Source organism: Pieris brassicae, chromosome 2 (assembly GCF_905147105.1).
Source record: "Pieris brassicae chromosome 2, ilPieBrab1.1, whole genome shotgun sequence".
Taxonomy (NCBI): domain Eukaryota; kingdom Metazoa; phylum Arthropoda; class Insecta; order Lepidoptera; family Pieridae; genus Pieris; species Pieris brassicae.
Genome location: NC_059666.1, coordinates 203,277 through 226,952, shown reverse-complemented (window position 1 = coordinate 226,952; position 23,676 = coordinate 203,277). Strand labels below are relative to the sequence as shown.

The 23,676-nt window shown below is 38.4% G+C and overlaps 1 protein-coding gene across 5 annotated transcripts in view; it reads right to left on the bottom strand.

The window, feature by feature from the left end:
• Nucleotides 1-10: 10 nt before the first annotated feature.
• LOC123719750 (RNA-binding protein Pasilla) overlaps nt 11-23,676 on the bottom strand; it is a 32,501-nt gene continuing 8,835 nt past the window's right edge. For 2 of the 5 annotated variants that reach the window (XM_045676211.1, XM_045676213.1), the window contains 8 exons: nt 16,836-16,982; nt 10,056-10,210; nt 6,557-6,710; nt 6,312-6,481; nt 5,536-5,715; nt 5,265-5,466; nt 3,926-4,093; nt 11-3,843 (listed from right to left, as the gene is read on the bottom strand). In XM_045676211.1, the coding sequence (XP_045532167.1) occupies nt 3,623-3,843; nt 3,926-4,093; nt 5,265-5,466; nt 5,536-5,715; nt 6,312-6,481; nt 6,557-6,710; nt 10,056-10,210; nt 16,836-16,982 (1,397 nt within the window). In that variant the 3' untranslated portion in view covers nt 11-3,622. Of the gene's footprint in view, nt 3,844-3,925; nt 4,583-5,264; nt 5,467-5,535; nt 5,716-6,311; nt 6,482-6,556; nt 6,711-10,055; nt 10,211-16,835; nt 16,983-23,676 lie in introns of those variants that run through there. The other 3 variants (XM_045676212.1, XM_045676214.1, XM_045676215.1) reach the window with 3 other exon arrangements.

Here is a 23,676-nt window from a genome sequence, read left to right as displayed (position 1 = left end):
AAAAACAAACTTTTATCTTTTGCATTTATTTAATGTTAATATAATAATTATAGACAATGTTCAAGGTACCCTTTTAATTGGTTTCCAGCTTTAACACTAAGACATTGTTACCTTCATTGACCTTTATCAACATTGCAAAACAACAGTAAATCATTGCGATAAAACTAAATTATGTAACTTTGACTAAATTATAGCGAATTTAAAATTCAAAACATTGCATTCTAAACTTAACTATCTCGTAACATTTGCAGACCCGTTTCTAAACCAAGTTAACAAAAAATATATAAAATTCCCTTCTTTAAAAGTTTACAGCAAACAATAGATATCAACATATAATAATATACACGTCGAGGCGGCGGACGCGGGTTCGGCCGCCCCGTTATACATACTTATAATACGCAACAAGTACAATTCAATAGAATTAGTTTAACATATCAATCTCAACATGTGTAAAGGTTGATGAGACAACGACTGAACGGCGCTCGATACTTAATACGCTTAACCGCTGCCTTCGCCAAATCGGAACCTAGTGACTACGGGGAGGCATTTATTTCGTCATTGAGGTGTTTCGGCAAAAGTTAGCATTACTTGAATATTGGAACCGATACGCGTCTTGAAAGAGGTCCTTCGTCAGCATTATTCAATTATTATTGACGTGAAAGATGCGCAAAGGCAGCGACTCGCATCTAACGTACACTCGTGAGTGTACCTCGCGATTCGCACGCGACGGAGGATTGCGGACGTGGCCGCATGAATCGATTTAGTTTTAATGACAAATAATATATTACAATTAGTCTACCGTCGCAGGGAAGACTACCGCACGAGGTCAGGTACATTTCATTAGAATTAGTAAAACAGTCCAACATGTCATACAATAAATTATTTTAGAGTCCATTTAACAATATTCAATTAATTATTATCGTAGCGGCGGTAGTGTCGCCGAGGACGGCAGACGCGACGGCTCCCTACGGTCGGGGACGCGTTCGTGACGATGACGCGAGTTGATTCCTCAGTCTTTAATAAATTGATGACAATGAGCAAGGAGACGCAAATGAAAATGTAATGCAATTATATACAGAAAAGCCGCGACGCTTCGCGGGCGCGCGTGCGAATCGCGACCTCGGCAAGCGGTGTTGCTGTAATGACGTCGTAACGTTGAGTACACAGCCAAATTCCTATACACAGTATCGAACCTTACAGCTCACTAGCTTAGCGCACCCGACGGCTGCCTTCCTAATCCCGACTATCACTACTTTAATATTAATTACGATAAACCACTCTATCAACAAATTTAACAACATTTAGCTATTAAAATTAAAAGGGGGATGAAAACGCGGGTCGCGGACCTCGTCAATTTATTATGGAAATGACAACTAGCTACCTTAAGCCTACAACATCGAATAACCTAGGCGTAACAGTGCGGTGCGGACCGACGGGGGAGTTTCGGAGAGCCCGAGGTGCGGGACACGGGAGTGCGGAGCTACAAGCGTGCGAGACAATCAGTATCACAGAAATAGTATAACCCTTGGAAGTCTATTTCCCTAAATCTTATATTCTCCACACGATAAAATTCAGATACGGCACTGAGAATCGATTATTCTATATACTCTCAAATATTGTAACAATTTTATTATAACAACAACATTTGTGTTAAAATTATTTATACATTCCATATTGTTTCGGCTGCCTAACTACGCAAACGATCGAGACGTACAACGATCACAATGACGAACTAACTAATGATTCATTGAGATAATTCACAAAGGACGACGGCACGAGCCTACGAACGTAACGACCGGAGCCACTCCCGTCGGAAGCGCCGACGTCGAATTAGAAGAGAAGAGAAGATCACACGACTCGGCGACGTCCGATACGAAACTCATTAGGTGATATTCCTTCAACGCTGCATCGTAAAACAATAATAGTCGTGGCCGTTTCGCCCATCCCAACCCAATTGTGCCGTCACGTTTTCGAATAATTGACGTCATCTTACAAGTATGTAATACTAAACGAAGTAAATTGAGCTCGTAGAATCGACTCGAGGCAAACGCGAGCCGGTACAGCTCGAGGACCGCGCCGGCTCATCATAATTGACAACGAGGTTTTCACGACTACCCTCATTCAGTTTAAAGATTAAGATGAGAAAAATCGAAAGACGAGATTAGTTCGAAGAGTGTAGCCTAAGATTAGCCTAGAGCTAGAGAACGCTAGAGGGCCCCAGATAGCCGGCCTGGGACGCTCGGACCTACATAACACGCTTATAACGACATTAGTAATCGACGTCGTTGGACAGTTGCTTACGACAAATCGATCATTATAATTATTCCAATTAATCGGAGACATCTCTCAATTCCTTTCCTTACAAACTACAGTAGAATAACATCCGCCGATTCCTATATAAACGCTTACGCTTCCAAATATTTTGTACTTATTTACCATCTCAACGGCGCGGGCGACGTTTAGCTAGCGATGGCACTCGTGAGGTAACGACAACTTAAACTAACCGACGCACGACTACCTCGACAGAGTCGTCGACGCAATCACAGTTCATTATTGTTTAACTACGAGAGCTCCCGGCCAACGCCCAAAATAACATTTCGTCAACTGTAAATAATATTTTAATATTGTCCTCTCGAATATAGAAATCTGCATTAAAACCTTTAAATATAATCCACTACTATAACTGGACTCGAATCTGGTACATTATACTCGCTTACACATTTAGACCGACTACGCCGAACGCTCGCCGCAGCGCTTACCGCTTTACCCGCTCGATAATAATAATATAAAAATAAACTTCTTCGAACCCGACGCGAGACGCCCTCCGTCCGAACTAAAAACGTAAAAAAATAAAATTATAATCGACAATTATTGCATTGCACGTTCGCATCGTACATAATATAAAGTTAATTATGTCGAGAAATTAAAATTACCAACTTTGGTTAAATATCATCGAATACGCTCACGAAATACGACTCATCAATGGTAACATTTATAATGAAAACCGAAACGATACAAAAATAAATGTGCTCGGAACGGGACTATCGGTGCCAGATATCACAAAGTCAGCGCGACCGCTTTGCGGCCCGACTAAAGCATAGCAACTCCAACACTAACGGATACACAAATCGCAAATCAGTATACATAACTCTGCTATATCTATGTGTAAATAAATGGCCGACGCGAGCCGAGGTGGAGTCGGCTCCGGCTCGGCTCGCGTCGGAAGCTGCGCGAATGTCGGAAAGTCTAAAGTTCACTAGAGGCAGGTAACTGCGACGCTTGACTAGAACGGACGCCTCACGCGACACGACCCCCTTCCGCGCGCCGCGATAGGGCTCCGAGTGAAAACGGAAAACTGTTGACTGAACAAAAATAATATAAAAAATCTTCACGTGTCGTCCGATCATTCACATCTCATTATTATAAATCCGAATAACAGTTTGAAGAACTCATAAATAATAATTATATATACAACATTTCACGAATGACGACAACAAATTACGCAACTATACGCCATAAAGAAGTGCGTAAGGTGTGAATAGGTCGACGACCGCAATTCTAAAGCGATCGCCCGACGGCGACGACGCGACGCGGGGTCGTAATCGTGTGCGTTTCGGGGCGTTCACTGCATGAGCGTGGAGATGGCGTTATGGCGCGTGCGCTTGAGTTCCTCTTCTTGGATCTTCTGCTCGATGAGGAACTGCGCCGACGAAATTGCGGTCTGGGAGCCGCTGATGGTGACGATCCGGTTCCTGGTGCCCGGGGCGAAAGTGCCCTTCTTGCTGATCTGGATGTTCGCCCCGGACATCTGCTGGATCTCCACCAGGCTGCGACCGCCCGGACCTGGAATCGCGGATGCGAGGCGCGGCGTGAGCATTTCGTTCGTCGTCGCCGCACCGTGAAGCGGTCGAGCGCCAATACTCACCCAGGATGGCGCCGACGATGACCTCGGCGATCTCCACGTTCTTGGAGTCCTTGGCGCCCGCGTCGGCCGGCGTGGGGCTCTTGGAGAGCGGCAGCAGCGAGCCCGGGAAGCCGCCCGGCACGCCACCCACGCCCACCCCGCCGCCCGACAGCGAAATGGGCGCCACCGCTGGGGGCCAAGCGCCAATGAGACCCCGCGAAACGCTCTAAGAGCCCGCCCCGCCGCGTGCGCGCTTACATTAGAACGTTTCGCGCTGTTGCGACAGAGAGCTCGGTTAGCGCGACCCCTTCTCCCACACGCACAGCGCTCTCTCTCCCCCGCCCCTCTGCCCCCGCGCAGCCAATCCGCCCCGCCCGGGCGATGCTAATGTACTCTTAAATCTAACCGTATCGAATGAGAATGGAGTGTCGAAACGAAATCTACAAGCGTCTACGCGTCTACTGAAACGGACGGAGCCGGACGCCCGCGCATGCGCTCTCTCCCATTACAGCGGCGACATCAGAGGATCGGAGGGGTACTCTACGTCGTCCGATGGGAAATTAAAGTAATTTGCAAACAAATTTCCATTAGCATAACCCAAATTGGTAAAATTTTGATCGATAATTTTGTATGAAGAGAGATTCACAACACTCGATTGTCGGTAGCGCTGTGTTGCGGCTAAAAAGAATAGAGAAAGAACAACTTGAATACTTCGCTCGTGGGAAGACAATCGTTCCTAACGCTAACGCTAGGGCTATTCAAATTGTTCCCTTTCTAGCGGTGCCTTGGATTTGTAAAACACTCCCACGAGAACTAGACTCGCCGAACTGTCAATTCGTTTCGGCAAACGGTGGTTTCGGAGCCAAAAGCACCGTTCGATGCAGTAGTCATCGTGGTCGTTACAATGTTCAAGGCACCGGGGCGTATTGCCGACTTTTCGTGATACACGGTCCTTTGGAAAAGACAGTGTTCGTGACGGAGACAAAACATTAAGCCAATGCATCTAGATCAGCAATACTATTAATCATGCTAAGTGATCTCAAATTAAGCTACAATTTCAACTTCTCAAGATGGACTGCAAACTAGTTTTCAGATTCAGAGAAGAGTCTCGGCGCAAAGCACTATCTAATGTCAATGTCAATGCCAAACATGAATCCAGAAGCTGTCTTGGGTCGCGTGAATGGATCTGGAAGCCTCACCGGAACTCTTCTCTCTCTCAATCTCAGTGGTAGTATAGTTTATTGATCGGAAACATGATGCGTAACGTGTTAAGCGAGCCGATTCAGATTACGAAAGAAATGTTTCACTGTCGATCGTCAACTCGGGAGCGACTTCCGAGTGAAACGCGGCGGACACTCACCGAGCGAGACCTGCGACAGCGGGCCGAAGACGGCGGGCGAGTCCTGGGCCGAGAGCGGGAAGTATGCGGCCGAGAGAGCCGGGGGGTGCGGCAGCGCCGGGGGCAGCGCCAGCCCCAGCACGCCGTGCTTCACCAGCAGGGACAGCGCCGCACCGATCTCCGAGATGCCCGCCTCCGAGTAGCCGGCCTGGCGCAGCGCCACCTGAGACGCGGAGAGGTTCAGACTGCCGTCACCGAACGGGCGACCGAGACTTCCCGGCCCGCGGCCTACCTTGATGTGGTCCAGAGTGTGCTGCGTCAGCGGGCTGGGCGGCTGAGTCCCCGGCGGCGCCAGAGACAGCTGTAGCGAGACCCCGCCGAGGCCGCTGCCGTTCACCAGCACGCCGCCCACTCCGCCCACGCCGCCGACCGCGCCACCGACTCCGCCGACGGTCCCGCTCAAGCCGTGACCCTGAAATTGCAACCGGCCTTGTCACGCTGCCGCCGCCTCGACCGCGGCCGATTCGACATTAGCCATTTTAGGAGAAACAGTGAATCGTGCGAAGGTTTACATCGGAAATAAATGGAGGCGGTCAGTCTATTCCGCAGACAACCCGTCGGTGAATGAATGATTCGTGAGCGATGTACGTTAGCACACGTGGTGAACGGTTAAGTGCGACCACTCCGACACGCCCGCAAGTGCTTTTCACTTCACTCTTTTAACTTAATTCAAGATAAAAGGCGTAAAGATTTTCAAAGAGTGACTACAAAGTATTGGAATTACCAAATAAATATTATAAAATATATTATTTAGCTATTTCGTCGCAAGTACAAGGTTTTATACGATTTGAAGACCAATTACTATTTATGTCCAAAAACGTCAATAGCGAACTATAATGCCGTACTTCGGCATCTTGAGGATTGCGTCTAGTGTAATCTGTGTAGACTTAGAACGAGCACAGAGTAATAATTTTGAAAGCGTATAGTAAAAGGCGTCGCGTAGTCTCAGTCGTGATATAGTAAAAGCCAATGGTGTAAGCCAATATAGTGGAGCGTGTCGGATGTCACCTCTGTCACCTCAGCGGTGGCGACGGCGTACGGAGAGCCCGTGGGGTTGTAGTTGGCCACGGGCCCCGCCACATCGGCGTACGACACGTTGGGACAGGATCCGGACTGAGGGTCGTCCACCACCTTCTGGAGGATCATCAGGCAGGCCTTCTTGTTGTTGTCTTTTTCACCTGGAAGTTTAATAAGTGAGCAAACGTATCTATGTATAAAGGGCTAAATTGGCGAATTGTGAAATCGATACCCACCAACGACCGTTATGCACCTCTCTTGCAGCGACAGTTCTTTGGCTTTTTGCGAGATCTGCACGTAGCTGCCGCTCTGCTCCTTTATCTGCTTTATGTAGTTGCCCCCTTTGCCGATTATCATACCCGCCGTCGAGTTCGGCACTAAAATCTTCACCTGAACATACATAAAACATTCTTAAATCGGCCGTTTTTATATATCCAGCAATATATGCCTAATTTACGTGAAAATAGGAGGAAACTGATTAGGTTTGGCGGCCTTATAATAGTTAAGAATAATATTGGCGTTGAACCTTCTGAAACGAGACAGTCTAGAACCATGTTTCGACCTAATTAATAAAGTCTGACTGCATGCATCACTTTGTTTCCGATTAACGTGCAGGATAATCGCCGATTGACGTGTCACGACCTTGCCTCGCCCCTAAATCCGTCGACACATTGCAATTGTTTATACGTCGTACACTTATGTGGGTAAACAAATGTTGGAACCTATTTATACCGACACAAAAACCGGCACGACAACTATCTACCGACTTTGACATAACTGTAACTTCAATTAAATAAACTAAACACAAATTTTAAAACATTAAGTAGGTCGATATTCAGTCAAAGATTAAACAGATTTAGACACAGTGACTGCTTATAATTCATAACGCTGTGCTAAGGACAGATATAAATGAGTTAATACAAAACGCACTTAACACCAAACTATTGCGAATCTACAATAATAATAATATTACTGAATCCTATTCTTTTATTTAGTAGACCACCACCACCACCATCACATACATATAATAAATATATATATGTATAATGCTAATTCCACTATTACAATAGATATGTTATTATTGTTATATTGTGGATATCAAATTGTGTCGCATTCGAATCTCACATATTCAAACATTAGCTGATAATGTTTGTAGCTGAACATTTAAAATGTGTTATCTGGATATCGTGCTATGGACCAAGTTTGAGTTCAATTACAATTGGATCAGCGGAACCGCGTCACAAACACGATTCTCCATAATTTAGGATTATTGAACCAATTTCCTCACTTCTAATAATCGTTCGCGTGGCGTACGGAGGCCGTCCAATGAATTTGCAATTGTGTTCAATGTAAACGAGACAATTGGCCGACTAGGGAATACGCACTTCAAAGTATTCTGTTTATTGGTATCGTCAAGACAATTACATGCACTTCAAGGTTCATGTTGCGTCAATGCTTGTACCTTCTTATACGTATTAAGGGACAACTACAACTAGAGTTATGGTCTATTAGAAAGTACAGCTGATTTAACGAATAAATATTTATGGATTTCAATAAACCAATGATGCAGAATTTGCTACTGCTTAATCTACTAATATAACAGCCAATTATCTTATTATTATTAGCCTAATCAGTAACTCTGTCGGAACTCCCGAGCCCGTAGGTAATTTAATAAAAATAGTGCAGAATATCACTATACTAATGAATCATGTTTATTACGATGCATAGAACTCGGCAACTTTATTTGCGTCTCTGTCTCTAACCAATAGAAGATAAAACAACTCCTACATCATATTTATGTTCTCGAATTAGAGGAGGTAAATTGCTTTGTGTATTGATTCAGCGAATAAGCGTTGCGGGAACACGTTCAGTCGCGTTATCACGATGGTTATCAGTCCTGCATTCATTACGAAAACAAGTTAATTTTAACCAACCCAGCCTGTACATATTCTGCACGGCAACTGCACAAATGTTTAAATGAATTTGACCTTTCCAAACGGATTACATTATTTAAAATAACGCAAATTTAAATTCTTTAAACGTATCTTCTAAACTATAGAAATTGGTTAAGATTATTTATTAATAAATATATTATTATGTTACTTTCTTACTCTAATTATTAAAAAGGTTTGAATGACCATAGCTTAAGAAAATATTGTTGAAACCAAAAGAAATACATTTTGTATCGTAATTCTACGAAGACGTGGTGGTGAGCTGGAGCTCATTGGGTATCCGAATTAAATACGTGACGCATTCGTCATATATAGAGCCCGTCAAATTGTAAAAAAAAAGTAAAATAGATAACGATCGGGAAGGAAGTATACTTCCTGATCGTTCCATGTTCCTTTAATAGAGTACAAAAGTAAAAACCTCCATAGAGGTCAGCACTTCCGTCCTAAAACCACGATCCTGGATAATCAAGTCGATCATAGCTAGTCTAAAAAACGTTAAATCTACGAGCCGAAGCACACAAGTGCAAATAAAATTAAACAGTCACGAGAGCCGACACGTGCATCACACACACATGCCCACAAATGCGTCACGGAAACTGCAGTATTGTGTATGGCTTTGCACATATTGCTTAAAGCTATTTTTTAATAACAAAGTCGGGGCCAAGGTCAAGCTCGAAGGACGGCCGACTTCGCTTCACATGGGGAAATATATATTTATAGGCTGTTAATAATCACGTTTTATCGATTCTCTTGACAGCATTTTTCCCGTCGTAATAATCCTGCACACCGTGATTTAGTCATCGGTGATTCATAAACTCGCATCCCGCATTTTACTTAGCTTGTTTGGATAATTTTCTGCCTATAAGCAGAAACATGACACGATATTTATCAATTATGAAACAGCAATAGACTATATTACATTGACTCTAAGAAGGCCACTTACAATATCATTACCACTGAAAAAATTCAACAACGTTGTTGTCAAACGTTCGATCCACTGTATAAAATTATTACACAGTTTAGAAGTTGTAGTAATAATAATTTGTTTTATTTAGTAAGTACAACTTGAAGACTGATTTTAGTACCAACATTAACAAAGAATAAAAATAAATTAAAAATGGGAACAAAATAAATAATAGTGGGATACATATATACAAAGAAATCAATAAAAAATGGGAAAAGGGAATAAACGCAATATGTTAGTGAGGCAACCCAGCAGTAATATGCGGGCATATTATGCAAATGAGCTGATAATTTGATTAACGTTCCTCCGGATGGGATGTTGTTTTAATTTAATAACATTAATGAAATCAACAGTGTTCATGACATTTTCCGCTGACAAATCATACAAATTATTTATTAAAAGGTAAGGAGGCACCGAAAAAACAATAGCCGAACATACAATATTCGTTGTGTAGAAAAACTGAATAAGAAAATGGACAGAGCTAAGAAAACTTAAACTAGTCCCGTGAACATAGCCAGTTTGCCGAGTCACGCTCCGTCGAACTAGAGGACAAACATTTCTTCCAGTTGACCGAGCAATAAAATATTAGATAACGACAATCATTTACGGTCGAGGTCCAAATCTACATTCAGCCCACAAATTAACTGAAGTTGGATTAGTCACGACCAGGGTTGTCAACTTGAGGAAGCCAACTTAAATTCACTATGCTGCAAAATAACCCCATCTCATTATAGGCTATAGAAACAATACTTCAGAACTTTAGTATTCGTCTTATTTTTTGCGTTACCACTTATTAGATATAAAATTTTCCATCCACACCTGCTTGTCTCTGTCTTGAGGCATCTTGGCGTCAACGCCATCGGGGAATGGTTTCACCAGCTCGGGCTTTTCTTTTATCTTGTCCATGATGAAGTCCAGCACGACCATAATGCCCTCAACCGAGCCGGTGATTAAGCAAGCTCGCTCCGTTGTACCTGGAAATTGCAATTTTTATGTTTTACAACAAGTTTTTTAATATCATAGAAATATGAATCGATTAACTCTGTATTAGAAATATGTTTTTCGCAGTATTTAAAAACATAATAGCAGATAAGAGACCTCTCGAAGGGTCACACACGATTAATGCTGGCACAGTAATCGCGTTATAACGCGCCTATAACGCGTTTTTGTATAACGCGATATCTGTCACCCATATAATGCGGAGATTATTTAAGTTATATTTCTGTAGTGTGAAATGTATAATTATTCGTCAAGACCATAATTAGTTTTGCGTACCTGTGAACCTGTTTCACTTGTGTTAGAAAAATTAAACTAAATAACTTTATTAAATTCGTGTTGCTAGTTTCTGAATTGTTAAAAAACAGGTTTTACACTTATACTCTTACAGCGTGGTAAACCCGGACTCTGACGGAACTATTTAATTAATTTGCTAGACCTCACTACAAAGATGATTAAAATTTCACAATAAAAACTAGTATATAGTAATTCACTATCAAGTCTATTAGTTGGAAGTAAACATGGAATCGTATTTCAACGGGCAAAGTGCAGAACAATTAATATTCCTCTAATTATCATACAATTATATTATGGTAGCATTACAAAGGGCAACTCAGACAATTTAAATTCATCAAAGAAATTCATAGCGAGTGTTTCAAATTCCAGAGTTGGAGGTCAAAGCTTTGGTAGGTACAACCTCGAGTGGCCTTTGTTGTATTCTTTCAAAGCTTCTTGTAAGCCGCAAGGCCGCCACAAACATTCTAACTGTAGCATTATAATAATTAACATTGCCTGAACACGTAAGACTTTCATGATATTATTGCCCGTGTGTATCTAGCAAAAAAAGCAATCGATACAAATAATAAATCACAGCTCTGTTCTCATCATTAATACAGCTCGTTATAGCTAACTGCTATTATAGGTGATTTGTATTCTGTAGAATTTTTATCAATAATAACTAATAAAAGTTTCCAATGTAGAATAGATGGCATCGTATCATTCAATCAAACGGCAACTGAATGCGAATACTGACTGCTTCACAGCTAATACATTTCACTTTTAGTTTCTTTGTAAGCTCGTACGAATATATGTATACCTATATCAAAGCATAGTTTAGACATAATAAATTCATCTACAGTCGATATGCAGCAACAAATTATGCAATGTTAGGTATACCGCATACGTGGAGAACCGGTCTACTCCCTTGACCTTGAAACGCGCTGGGCAACTTTGATATTTGTACGATAATTTTAGCGCTCATATTCGCCTGTAACCAGGTCATTAACATTTGGTACCACTCCAACGTTGCCGTAATTGAGTATAGTGGGCCAAAAACTAACAATCTTGCAATGCAGGTGACGATTTGACGAGTTAGCGTAACGCTAGTAACGTGACAAAGAAATCTTCTTTGTTAGCACGTTGAGCAAAACGTTTCAAGAGAATTATAACACGGATGAATAATGAGGCCGCCTTCGTGGACGAAGAACACGTAGAAGCAAATCGCTTGCGATTGTTCGGTTAACGTATTCAATACAATGCCGCGGCAAGGTCGCTCGCTAGAGATTACCTGTGTTATCCAATTATATACGCTATTGAGTTATTGTTGCACTTAGCGCTCGTGTGTAACAAATGCATAATGTCAGATTGTTCAGCATTTTCTTGATAATCGATATTTAAATACCTACGTGGCATCGTTTCACAATATATCATATTAACTAGTGAGTTTAAATTAATTGCGACAAACAAAACGTAAAACATAATTGTCTCTAACGTCATTAGTGTTATGGCGATCATGTGAGGCAGCTGCACAAGAAACAGCTCTATGACAAGGACGTAAGATTCATCCAGCACAACAATGGACGCGACGAAAGAAGCGTCCTACTCCTATTAGACTGTGTCAGGGTGTCAAGATGAATGTTCTGCTATTTTTAGGTCAAGGCCATCGAGCATGCCAACTTTTGTATGCAACAATACATAAACTATGTATTTTTAGTGTCAGAAGGAGCTAATTAGGAAATATTCTGAATATTTCGGCTCACGTGACAAAACGCATAACAAATGTTGTATGTAGTATTTAGTTATCTAATCCAACCTACAGTGGCCTGCATCTTAAGCGTAATGTGATGATATTTTCATCTCGATGACCTCATATGAACACGATGGATATAGCAGCCTTGAGTTAGGCGACACGATTGGAAGATTGCACTCGTCTTGCCGTGCGGACAACCTGTTCCGCCACCGCCGCTTAATCACACGTAACATATCATATTGCAGTAGAGGTTCAAGGCGTGGGTTAAGTCTGCAGAGGCGTTATTGCGCACTGGAAAGTATAAATGTAGTCTCTACAATACAAACAAAATATTTTACATACACGAATACATCACGACGTAGTGTTTTGTAATGCAGTAGGCATTTAAAAAGATTCTTTACTTGTCCTTAGTTGTAAATATTGAGGCTACCTAATTCTAGCCTTTGAAAGGTGACAACAACAACTTTGTACCTACACGACTCTTAAAATGTTAGAAGATCCTAGTATTTAAACAGAAGAAACCGGGTTCGGATGCTAGTATTTTATATTTCTAGGTACGTACTGGTACGTAGGTATACCCATAAGATGTAAACCTTAATGCTAACACAATATTAAAGACAGTCATGTCATCATAAGTAAAAGCAGACAGATACGATTAGTTTGGTAGCAGTCAGTCCGCTTAGAGATCTTATCCAGAACGGTTGTTTTATTCAATCCTAATTACGAGTTTTAAATCTTGTATTTGTATTAATCATTTCAAGTTATTAAATATAGATAATTAAAATAAGTTTTTTTTTTTAAACTTGAATCCACAAACTCATATAACAGTACCATACATTCATTTACACATTTGATTCAGCTTTCACAACACATCATACCTTCTTTTTATGACAATCGCTCCAAATAGAGATTGAATGAAACGTAATGATGTCCATGAACGGCAGAACACAAAAAAATAACTCTTTATTGACGAGTCTCATCATATTTATTGCTACATTGCTACGGTGATTGCAGGAAAATAACATTTTAGCACACTTTTATGATTAGAGAAATAATTGTAATTTAAAATTGGTAAATTATTTTGATCATTGATCATATGTACAAGTTTATTATATATAGTTTTATTTATCGACAATTTCATTGGTAATTTAGTTGAAATCCTTATCGAAACAAATTATTAATTAAATGCCGTAAATCCAATCAAGAGAGCAACAAAGCGGCTGAAAAAGTTTTTAGACACGTTTGCTTTCAATAGGACGGCGTGATTAATAGTGCCTCCGGCTTTATTCATGAATTGCTATTGTACTGGAGTGAATCATTAAAAACTTTTTTGATGGCGTGGGTGGAGGAGAATAGAGAAATAACGCTAGAAATAGGTTACGGGGCCAATTACTGTCCATAGTCCAAGACGCGTCTTGGCGTGCAATTCAGTCCTATAAACGGGAGTTTATATGTGTTAAATGTAGAAAAACTGCTCGACTTAAACTATTCAATTTTTCATTCAAATCTGCATCGTCGTCTGATGAAAATATTGTTTACTTATATTGTAAATATTAATTACACACACGTCCACACATTTCCTAACGCGGTATTGTGTTTTGGAGATTCCAAATTCTAAGAAATTTATCATTCATTTGAATCTCTATCAAACGATTTCGTTAAGCTACTGATACACAAATATATAGGCTGTAGTCCAAACTTAAAGACTTTGGATATTTTCTACCTCCTTCAACCCGCTAATAATGAAAAGCTTCGCAAGTTCAATTCCGTTTCAAATATAGAGTAACTTTAAATGTTTCCCTTTGTTTATAAATTCGCATAAAGAGTGTTTCGTTGCAAATGATTAAAATTCGAGATGAAAGCAAGTTTCTTTCGCTCCATACATCCGGGAGGGAGGTGGCTGGCACAATGATAGTGAAGACGCTCTAAAGAGATTGCTTCAGACTCTAAAGACGCTTTAGGAAAATGCAGAGACAACTTTATAAGTATCCATTCTCTCGATGACACGTTTCAGCGATCGAAACTTTAATAACGCCGTCTAGAAAACCCTGCTGTTTTCTTTAGATATCTTTACCGTTCTTAAATAACTAAACGATGTAATTGCCATCAACAGCGAGTTAATTATTGTTTTACTTTGTATTTGTAAAGATGAAGTCATCTTAGTGTTGACATTTGGTCAAAATGTCACAACACACATTGACATTGGTTAGCTATTGTCAAATAAAATATTTTTGATTGGATCTCAACAATGGGAATTTTTAATGGAACAAACTGGAACTCTCATCTCTCACCGTCGCATTGAATAAGGTCAACTAAAAATTGGGTTAAACGAATGGATAACCCAAATATAGAGCACCTCAGGAAACCGGTTACCGGATACGGTGATTAATATCGCCGTTTGTCGTTGCTGTTTTTGCGCAGCTAATGTAACCATCACAATTGCATTGCTCGACCGTCTAATAATAATTGTAGCTATGATGTCATTTTAAACGTCAAATTCACGGCTCTGAAGTAGTTTGACAGGCACTCATTACTTTGGCGATTGTCGATCTAGAGGTAAATTAAACTTTACAATATTACCTAAACGGCGACTTAGCGTCGACCTTGACACACCTTACGCCAAGTATTTCAATGATGTAACATGAATGATTACATAGCGTCAGCTATTTGTCAAACTCGACTCTTCGGTACTAGTAAAATACACATAAGAACAATAATCAAAAGGTATTGTGGCTATAAAATCAAAAGGTATAGAACTTTTTGTAAGTTAAAAAATACAAAATGAACTTTTAAAGTTTAATTAGTGTTATATTTTTTTAAGATTGTTTTGTTAGTAACTATAAATTATAAGTTTGAGTTGAACTTCAAGCACCTTATGTAATTAGAATAGATAATGACAACTTATTTATTTGCAAATCCATTTTATTACCTCAGTTTTTTTGGTGAATTGAAAAACAATTATTGGATATAATAAAATCTGAATGTTCAATTTGGTTAGTTAAGTTCGAAGTTACTTTTACTTATTTTATTTAAGACTAAGGTAGACAAGATTTTGGACGCTTTAATTTTTCTTCTTAACATCTTAAGATGAAATCGTTTCGTTGTATAATTTTACTTAACAGGAAAGCTGAATGTTGTACGATAAGCGGGCTTATGAAACACTTGTTCGCCGTTTTATCGCAAAGGCTTTTCCAAAGGTCTAATGTCTAAATACATATATGCAATAGACCCACAAAAAATATTTGTTTAACCCAGTAAAATTGCAACATTGAGTCGTGTTTCCTACGAATTGTATTTATCGAAAACATTATTTCTTTAAAAGTTTTCACGTCGTGTATCCTTCGCATTAAATACACTATGAACATTCATCGAATTTGACTTTACGGATAAAGCGTTATTTATTTGAACACTTCTAGTGTTGGATAAAGAGTATAATATTATTGACTTGTATTCTTTGTCGAATATCTATAAGCTCCTGGTTAATACTAATAATATAAAAATTCTCAAAACTATGTTAAAACCCCGCTTATTATATAAGTTGACGAAGCGGTCTCCTAATGAGCCACGGGCGCGTTAACGTGTGTGTATAATAAAATGTAAAGAAATAATCAACTTTGCCTTTAATTATAATTTTAATGTTCGGAGAAACATGATTTACGTACTCATTAAAACGCTTAGATTATAAGCTTTTAACCGGTCGTCAATTGAACGTAATGTTATTTTAGGACAACTCCAAAAGAAATGATTATTAAAAGAGAAATATGGGACTTTTTGCCCTATGCAAAGTCATACCAGAGAGTAGTCAAAAGTCTTGCGAGAAATAATCAGTTAAATAGTATGACATGTTTTAAGATTAGTCTTTCAAAGGGTGAAATTGGAAAGCCTGCATTGACCCAGTTGCGTCAGGAGCCAAACGCCCTTTGTTATAAAGGCCTACTTAGCTCATAAAGAGACAGCCTTGAGACCTAGCACATTGGCTGCGGCTTTGTTATGCCCAAGAGCGGAAAACACTTTGAGCGGAACACACAATATGTATCGCTTTTCATTTGAGCGATAATGCCCACGTTATTAAAACTGGCGTATCGGCAATTTCCAACGGGAAAGTATTTCTATATATTAAACAAATTCTTAATTATTAAAGAAACTGTGGATATCCAGACGTAATCTGTTACTATATTATGTATCGTTGGTATAACGAAGACGCTGTTTAATCATTACCTCAATATAAATCGACTATAATATTCATACAATTCATCTTACAACTCTCGGGAGCGATATTGGCGTCTAGAGATTCCAATATATCAACCGTCATCATGGATATAAGCTGGGATTTTGACAGATGAGTCAGATGCATCAACACACATTTTATTATTTATTACATACTTTAGATATGACCAAATTTCTAAAACGATCTTTTTTTCTGCCTCATGTATTAATTTTGTAAACCTGAGTTCTGATGTTTGAGTCATAAAATAATAATCTAAGTACATACTTTCAATAAAAATAAAATTCCCCTTAAGGTCAAGAGAGTCGAGTAAAATAGTTTGTTATATAGTGAAACGCTTTGAACTTACCTGGATAAAAGTCATGTGATTTGGACATTTTGACCCTGGCGCCGGTGTCTTTCTGCAGCTGGGCGATCGTCTCGCCTCCTTTGCCGATGATGGCCCCCGCCACCATGGACGGCACCAGCACTTTGAAGTGGTATGTAGGCTCCACGGCTGGCGAAAACATCACACTTAGTTTTGGAACCTGGGTCTGGGGAAATACTGTGTTGTCAAGCTTAAAGCTGGAGAAATTTTGTGAGATGCAACGAGGGCTATTCGTAAAATGTTCAGTCTTATTTCATACAATTTCAATAAAGATCAAATCTACACAATTTAGACTGTTTTATGAAAAGCCCTCTAGTGAAATGCCAATAGTAAGTAAGATGAAGCTTGAAGACACAGTAATTCCGTGATTGTGACAGGAAATATGTTTGTGATTTAAATATCGAATAAGCATATTTTACAGTTCGACTTAAATAAGTAATGATATGTATGCACCACAGAGTCTGAGATGTTGCAGTGCATCTATATTCTCATCTATATCGACGGTGTGAAAACAAATGTTTCTTTTTATTGTCAAAGGATTTCTAAGACGACACGACACCCATCATTCTAACACATCTAGATGTAGTTCAGAGACATGCATCTACACATTGTCGATCAGACGTAGCACGTGATTAATGTATATTGGAGCGAACGAGACATGTAAATCTGGCCCAATACCAAACCTTTAGAACAAATGCGAACACAACCAAATGACACCTACTAAACACTTTCTGAACGACATTGCTGCGACATATTTAAACATATATTCAAATACATATTGAGTAGTTATTATATGTATAGTAAAGCTATCTTGGCTTTGAAACAAACAACCGTCATTCCACGATAAGGCTGTTTCTTATCGTCTCATCACAATTAAATCTGAATTATAATACAAAATACATTTGTGATTGCTTTTGAGAAATCAAAAATATACTCTGAAACTACAACTTGTGTTACGAGTAAAAGAACAAATATAGTGATTTCATTTTCACACCACAGGGAAAAACCACGCAAGGCTTAGTTCATTGCAGAGCTGCTATCGTACTCATATTGGAATACTGCACTCGATACCAAACATAACATTTCATTGAGCGATATTCCTAACATTGTAACATTTTGACACCATAATGGCGTACACAATACAATTGACAGTATTGTATTGTGTATTGGGGAAATTATTCCTATACATAAATACAGTTCTGTGCACTCCCAAATGTCGTGCCTGCGAGTATAAGATTTACGCAACACGGCCATGAGGGAGATAGCAAATGAGCTGCGACGTGCTCTTTGCATGCAATATTTTATTTTCGTTTAGAAATCTCATAAATAATATTCATGTATGAAGCAATTTACGAAACAATGTTATACAGAAAATCCAATTTTCTCGCTCAAATTGTATGGTAACGTAACGGATATACAGTAGTATGTATATATATTTCTATTTACATTAACAGCAATTGATACATATTGAAAGATTATTATTTATATACAATGTATGTAAAGACGAATGAATACGCCTACAAGCGTTCTTAGTTGAGTCGGCAGCCCACAGTGACCTCAATATAAATACGATAATTGAGCAGCAACGTTACTCTAGTTACATTTATCACTGTTATCATGGTATAAAAATTAAATTGGCCGATTGGCCTATAAAGATATATATATGTAGTTAAAAACATAGTTTTACTAAGAAAAACACTTTTTGAACGGAATAAATCTATGTATTATTATTAAAAACTTATAATTATTTACATAATTCTAAATTTTAAATTTTCTCCGATGTTTCGCGTGCTTTTCACGCTTTTGCTTTTTGTCTTCAGTCACCGTGACCACGCACACGCACGCACGTCGGAAAAAAAGTTTTTAAATAAATTTAAAATTATGTAAATAATTATAAGTTTTTAATAATAATACATAGCTTTAATCCGTTCAAAGAGTGTTTTTCTTAATGTGTAAAAGCTATTTTAACAAAAGACAATAACATAGTTTTATTTCCTTAAGCCTTTGGATATTTTAATCAGTGTTTAAAATTTGCGTATATGTAATTCAGCTTAGCATAAATAAAAACAATAAGTTACCTATTAACAATTCGCTAGAAGTGCAATGCAGTCAAGGTAAATTGGGATCGTTAGCGGCGATTTGCTGTGTCCAAGATTTTTCCATCCAAATGAATCTTTAAGACGATGCAATAGGACAATTATGGTGCGACAAAAACACCCTTGAAGTTTTAAGATTTTTACTTAGAATCGATTTACCAACTTTTTAGACGAAGCCTTATCATGTCCATGGCTGAGATGGAAATCTTAACCAAGACATTTAACTAACTAGCTATTCATTACTTAGAACAGTACACAAGTTGCAAGTATTGTTTAGAAGTGAAGTTTGAGGTAAGTATAACATAACATATACGGACAGTGAAGTGACTAGGTAACATATAGGACTGAGTGATGAACAGGCCACCGCACTCTTGGGGCTGATTGCAAACGCGACTTCACCTGTTTCCCCCGAGATAAATGCCAGCTCGTCAAACGAATAACTTCCTTTTAAACTGGGTTACAAGTACACTTTGACATGTATGTCAAGGCTCTATTCGACATTATAAAAGTTCAATTACACAAAGATAATCCGTCGAGTGCTCCTTAAATACTTTTTATAAATATTTGGGTGACCTAATTCGGACTTTGGCTAAAAAATTTACATTTCTAAACGTGTGCGTTGTGTAACTTTAAGTTAACTAATAATAACTTGACAGACCTTTCGCGCACTTTTCAGTACTAACCCGAAAACATTTTATCCTCAGTTTAAGTTTCACGCATAAATTGTTTACTGCTTTGTATTGTGAACGGTCCTTTAAAGGCTCATGTTGGATTCCTTTGAAATCTATTCAAAGTATCGACTCACTCTAGTTATTAGTTAGCCATTCAGTGTCAATCAGGTGACGTGTGGGAACAAAACACACTGCCATTTATAGCCAATATCGAGTTCTAATAACTAGAGAGCTGGCGAGCATTTAAGTATATGATTTGCTCATGTTTCGTATTGATAGGAAAATTTTCTTAATGAATTAAGGTCCTAAGTTGCTGCGTTTTAAAGCTACAGTAATGGCTTTACAGCTTCACAAATCATTTGCTCGTGTCTGCCTCTGGGGTTGATGGTTAATAGCATTTAGATAACGAAGAAAATCTATAAGACAGACATCAGGTAGGTGTAAAAATTAAAAAAAAAAGCTCAAGGGTTTCTAAACGTCTGCCAAGCGTGCATTTCATATTCTTTATGAAATCTAATATTTCTTATCGTATAACTATCGCTATTAGAAAAGTCGGCAACTTAAGAATATCACAAAGATATGTTGCTCATCATATATATATTAACTTGTATGATTTAGACTCAATAACTATAGCGTGATAGCTTGACTCAAAAACGAGCTCTAAAGAGACCAAAACTTGCCCCGCTGATCTTAAGGCGTACCTACCATTTGATTTGCAGAGAATCGAACCTTGGGCTACTGACTTAAGTCACATCTGTTATTCACTAAGACTCTGGGGTTAATACGTTATCGTACAGCCTCTTATTGAAGTGTTGCCTTTTAAATATTGCAATACCATTTGCTATCCAAAAACGTTCGTAAACGACATTGACATTTCATTATTGATATATTGTCACTTTTATGACAAATGGTTGAGGTTAGACGGAATTTGCATTTGATCTTGGTACAACACACCAAGGCCAGTATGTTGAGAAACATAAAAAATATAATTAGTGTTAGGAAAAATTATGCTTTCAAAATAAAACGAGCGGTAAGCATTTTCTACTACGTTTGAACTCAAAGCAATTACTCAAAACATTGTAGTTTAAAAAAGTGCACTTTTATCCAATTAGCGAAACCGACGAGAGATCGAGATTAATTAACAGACTCTACCATTCGGATGGCTAAATGAAATATTTCATCACTATCATGAAATTAAAAATATTAGTAACAGGTTGAGCTGTACATAAATGTTTATATTAGCTGGAATATAATAGAATCAGAAAAGTTGCAAATATTGTTCCCTTTCAGCGGCTAACAAACAGAATAATGAAAACTAAACAACAGAACGTTAGCTTCATCCCGTCAAAGACAAAAACCTCTTGTTGAAATTAACTCACACAACCTACTCATTATTATCTACAACAAAGATTTTTTTAAATATTTTACAATACATGAAGGGATATTAATGTCTATGTTATCTGTATTACAATTAGTTGCAAGTTAAAACATAAAGAAATTCTACTAGGCTTTGTGAGTGTGTATTCTAAAACTTATTAATATTTGTTACTTCAATTTCCCTCAGCTAGAAGTGAATAAAACTTCCCGCCTTCCAAGACTGCATCAACAAGAGACAGCCGTCAAAAAGTGACGTTTAGAGCACTCTGTTATTGTGCGGCACTCGTAAAGCATCCGCTAAATAGCTCTTTACTGAGTAAATTGGCATGATGGCATTTAACCCGACATATTTTTCTAAACCTTATCGGCTTGAGTTTGAATTTTAAATAATCCAACAGTAGAATACGTGTCATCGCAACAAAGTGTTACCAAAATTTTTAAGTATTATGCTTATTATAATCACGTCAGAATTTATGATGTATTAAAAGTTTCACGTGTTGACTTTGAGAATCACAAAAATGAGTCAATTCAGTCCCAAGCATATGCGTTATAAATTAGCACTTATTCCAGTGAATAAAGAACATTTTTTTCTCTACATTTAATGTTAAAAGGCACATGTGCTCTGAATATCATCCATACCGCAGCGGTCCCAAATCCCAAAGCGGTTGAATGGAGCTTCACAATTAAAACCTATTCATATCGTTCCTACCAATTTTTCATTTCAGTTTCGAAATAGGTCGCCTCTATAACCTCTTTTTGCATGACCGTGAATATTACTATTTATTACAGAGGTGATGAGGGTTTAGGTGGCTGGGTCCTCTTTAGAAAGGTGACGTATCGTGACAGTGAGATAACTTAACGTCAACCTGTCTTAGGATACACATATACACACATCTATTCCCGTGTTCACACTAGTTTTAAATAGTGTTGGCCTTCATTAAATATAAATAAAAGCGTTTGATATAATACGTATGGATTTATTTATAAAAAGGAGCACGAATATGACGAGTTGATTTTTCAATATCGGTGCCAAACTAAGACGTAAATTAATTTTTAATTAAATATAGCTTTATTCTGCGATTAACAAACTCAGTAAAAAGGGGTTTTTACTGAGTTTGATCATTTGACACTTCATTCTACAAGATCGGCCCACGTTAAACAACCTATTATATTAAATTATTCCGTTGATTCTTAGTATTAACGCGTCAACTTCACTAGTCAAACTACAAAAATACTTATGTGTTCTCCCAAAGTTCCGACTTTATAAAGGCTAAAATAAATAATAGTTTTTTAACTCAGAGATACAAAGACAATAAAGTTTTCATAACGTCATATAACAAAAGCTCCACAGAGCTTCATCACCACAATTTCATATTTTGAATAAAATTGGTTGTGTATGCTACCTTGAAAAATGATCTAAACTATCTTTTTATTCTTATATTATTTACATATTGGTCTTCAAAGTTACGACTAAACTATTAAGGAGCTATGCACGGTAAACTTTCACAATGGGACCAGCTAGATACTGAATTTTCCGGGCTCACTAGAAAGTCTATAAAAAATAGTTTACCAAAGTGTGTAAATAGAAAATAATTAAATGTATTTTGTGGCGACATAAAAAATGGGACAAGCCAGCTTGGGTCACTCATTTGAGTATAATTTTTCCAGATCGAATATTTGGAGCTATATTTGAAAAGCAAGTATCATCGAACCACTCCAAACGATCTCGTGGCGTCTCTTCGAGAGACCTTTGATAATTTTATACTCTTACTTAACTACAAACTGTTAATCAGGTTAGAATTTAATAAACGAATCTATGGCTGCTTTAATCATTAATGTATGAACCAATTATGAGATATGTTAGTCGGTAGATGTCATGTCATGGTGAATGGAGTCCACTTTAAAGTCGTAAATATAGATCAAGGACTAGATATCAGCTCTGGCGGAAGCATGAATAGCATCAGGTGTTCGCCGCATTGCAGGGGACCGCACTGGCACCATCCAACTAGGTACATCGCGGGCCAACAAACTATCGAAAATATTGATCATATTACGGCAATCTGCCAGTACGATACACGTGCAATTAAATTGTTTACGTCTTGGCTATGTACAGATATTATGTACTTTGTTTTAAGTCACGCACAGTGCATATGGATCACTGTTGCGGCACGGGGGAATTTCGAGGGCTTTCTATGTATTCGATATGAATTTTAATATTTAAAGAAACTAGATTTCAACCTCATCTACTACTAAAGCTACTAATATAAAAAAATATTTTTTCTAAATATATTAATACACTTTATCATGGATGGACCTTAAATAAAAAAAACTATGTCGAAATTATTTTAGTACTTTTGTGGTAAACATCAACAACTGAAGTATATCCGAACCAATTCGATTTAGGGTCCTTTAAGAAAAGAGCGAACCAAATGCTGCGAGCCCTCTGGCATTGACAGAGTCCATGGGCGACGGTACCACTTAACATCTGGTGTGCTTCCTGCACGTTTGCCCCCTGTGCTATAAAAAAATGTATTGTTGTTGAGTCAAGATTACAAAGCAACACTCGAGTATAGCGACGTCAGCACTCCCCTATTTACTATGCTCTATCGTTAGGTATTCTCAAACTTCTTCAACGATTTCTTAAGCTATCATGTCACAAAACTAGGTCACCGTAACATT